Consider the following 2,134-nt stretch of genomic DNA (forward strand, 5'->3'; position numbering starts at 1 on the left):
AGGTTCAAAACTTCTCAAGAAAAACAGGTTAAAAAAAAGGAGTCTCTCCAAGCAAATGCAAGGAGGGAAGAGGCTTCAACAGAAGTTGGAAGGAGAAGCAGACACTTGCGAAAGGAAGCTAAAAGTGAGAGAAGAGTTGAGTCACGGCCGAGAGAAGCCACAAGGCAGAACAGAGCTTCTCGAACAGTAGAAAGGAACAAGACACGAAAACAGAAGAGCGAAGACGAGTCTGAGCAGGAGAGCGAGGACGAGTCTGAGCAGGAGAGCGGAGACGAGTCTGAGCAGGAGAGCGAGGACGAGTCTGAGCAGGAGAGCGAGGACGAGTCTGAGCAGGAGAGCGAGGACGAGTCTCAGCAGGAGAGCGAGGACGAGTCTCAGCAGGAGAGCGAGGACGAGTCTCAACAGGAGAGTGAGGACAAGTCTCAACAGGAGAGTGAGGACAAGTCTCAACAGGAGAGTGAGGACAAGTCTCAACAGGAGAGTGAGGACAAGTCTCAACAGGAGAGTGAGGACAAGTCTCAACAGGAGAGTGAGGACCGTTAAAAAAGGGTTTTGGTACACAAATATGAAATGACACCTTAATAGTGGGTGTTCTGTAATTCGTGTTTAATATGCACGCCCATACCTTTCATATATATATCTTGTAATTTTAAGAATAAATACACTGACTATTTTGTTTTGTTTTAATGACACTAATTCAACGTCTGTTCCTCCTTTCTGTTCTTCAGCAGTTGGTTTTATGTCAACTAATCAAAGAATAGTGGATGTCTTAAATGGAGACTTTCTTCTTATTTTGAATGCCTGATCATGCGGTTCCCATAATGCACTGTATCCCACAATGCTCGCCAAACATCCCTAGACCAATTGATCCTCAGGAGTTAATTTTAAAAGTTTATATGCAATAGAAAGAGAAACCAATACTTTTTGAATATCAGGATGATGTTGTGAGAAGGCCTAATGATGAAGATATTATTTAAAAAGAATCGTGAAAAAAAATGTAACGGGATGTTACAGTGAAATAAATAAAAAGAAAACGAAAAAAAAGACAAAGAAAACATACTAATGATGGAATGGTAATAGTGATAATCACAACTACAAGAACATTAAGGAAAAATATGAAATTTGTGATAATGATTATATTGACAATAATAATAATCATAATAATACCAGTAAAAATTATATATATGAAACGAATACTACTAATAACAATAACGTTTATTCATCAGTATATGTATATATAAAGAATTAAAGAAAAATAAATCACACACACACACACACACACACACACACACACACACACACATATATATATATATATATATATATATATATATATATATATATATATATATATATATATATATATATATATAAACGTACACGCAAATACACACACATCAAACACACATATATATAAAGCAGAACCAGGGCTGTGGTGAACATATTGTAACGTTTCGAAGATTTAGATCTACAACATCAGACTAGAAATCATTTAACATATGATTAGATAAACAAGAAACAACAAAAAGGATAGCTCATGAAATAAACAATAATGGGTACAAATGGGAAATAAACGGACAGTCTGAATGTGAAAAATACAAAACCTGTATATGAGAGTGAGCTGTACCTTGTGAGTAGTGCTCGTTATGGCAATTGAATTGCGCCATAAAGGAGTGAATAGGTGTAATATTGTTTAGGTCTGGTTTCAGCTCGTGTATATTCAGAGATTCTGAGATGGGAAGGTAGAGCCTGTTAGAAGCTGCAGACAGAATTTTGAAGCTCCTGCTGCTGGCGGGCAGCAGAAAAAGGTCTGCTTAGAGGTAGGAGAGTTCCTGCAGATTTACCCATACGTTCCAATACACTATATTTGAACCATCGTGTAGACGATTCAATATCCTTAGCATTATATCTAGGACATTTAAATATCTAAAGCATTTGAACCTAGTTCTGAAGGGGACCGTCTGGTCTTTTTTCGGCGATTTTCGCCCATCTTGCCGAAATCGAGTTAAATGCATTTTCAAGGAGTTCCTAAGCCCCGGTTCTCCCCTGAAAATTTCAAGGCCCGACCGCTATTTTTTAGGTGGTAGCAGCCATTTTCGATGTCGACTGATTTTTTTCTTTTTTTTTTTTTTAC

General features: G+C 37.6%; 1 protein-coding gene across 1 annotated transcript in view; it reads left to right on the top strand.

Annotated features, from left to right (window-relative positions):
* The window catches only part of LOC113810766 (uncharacterized), a 47,985-nt gene extending 47,312 nt beyond the window's left edge, over positions 1 to 673 (top strand). The window contains exon 14 of the mRNA XM_070115161.1: positions 1 to 673. This exon is cut by the window's left edge and continues 166 nt beyond it. Within this exon, the coding sequence (XP_069971262.1) occupies positions 1 to 543 (543 nt within the window). The 3' untranslated portion in view covers positions 544 to 673.
* Positions 674 to 2,134: the final 1,461 nt, after the last annotated feature.

The sequence above is a fragment of the Penaeus vannamei genome, chromosome 37 (genome assembly GCF_042767895.1).
Source record: "Penaeus vannamei isolate JL-2024 chromosome 37, ASM4276789v1, whole genome shotgun sequence".
In the NCBI taxonomy this organism is placed as follows: domain Eukaryota; kingdom Metazoa; phylum Arthropoda; class Malacostraca; order Decapoda; family Penaeidae; genus Penaeus; species Penaeus vannamei.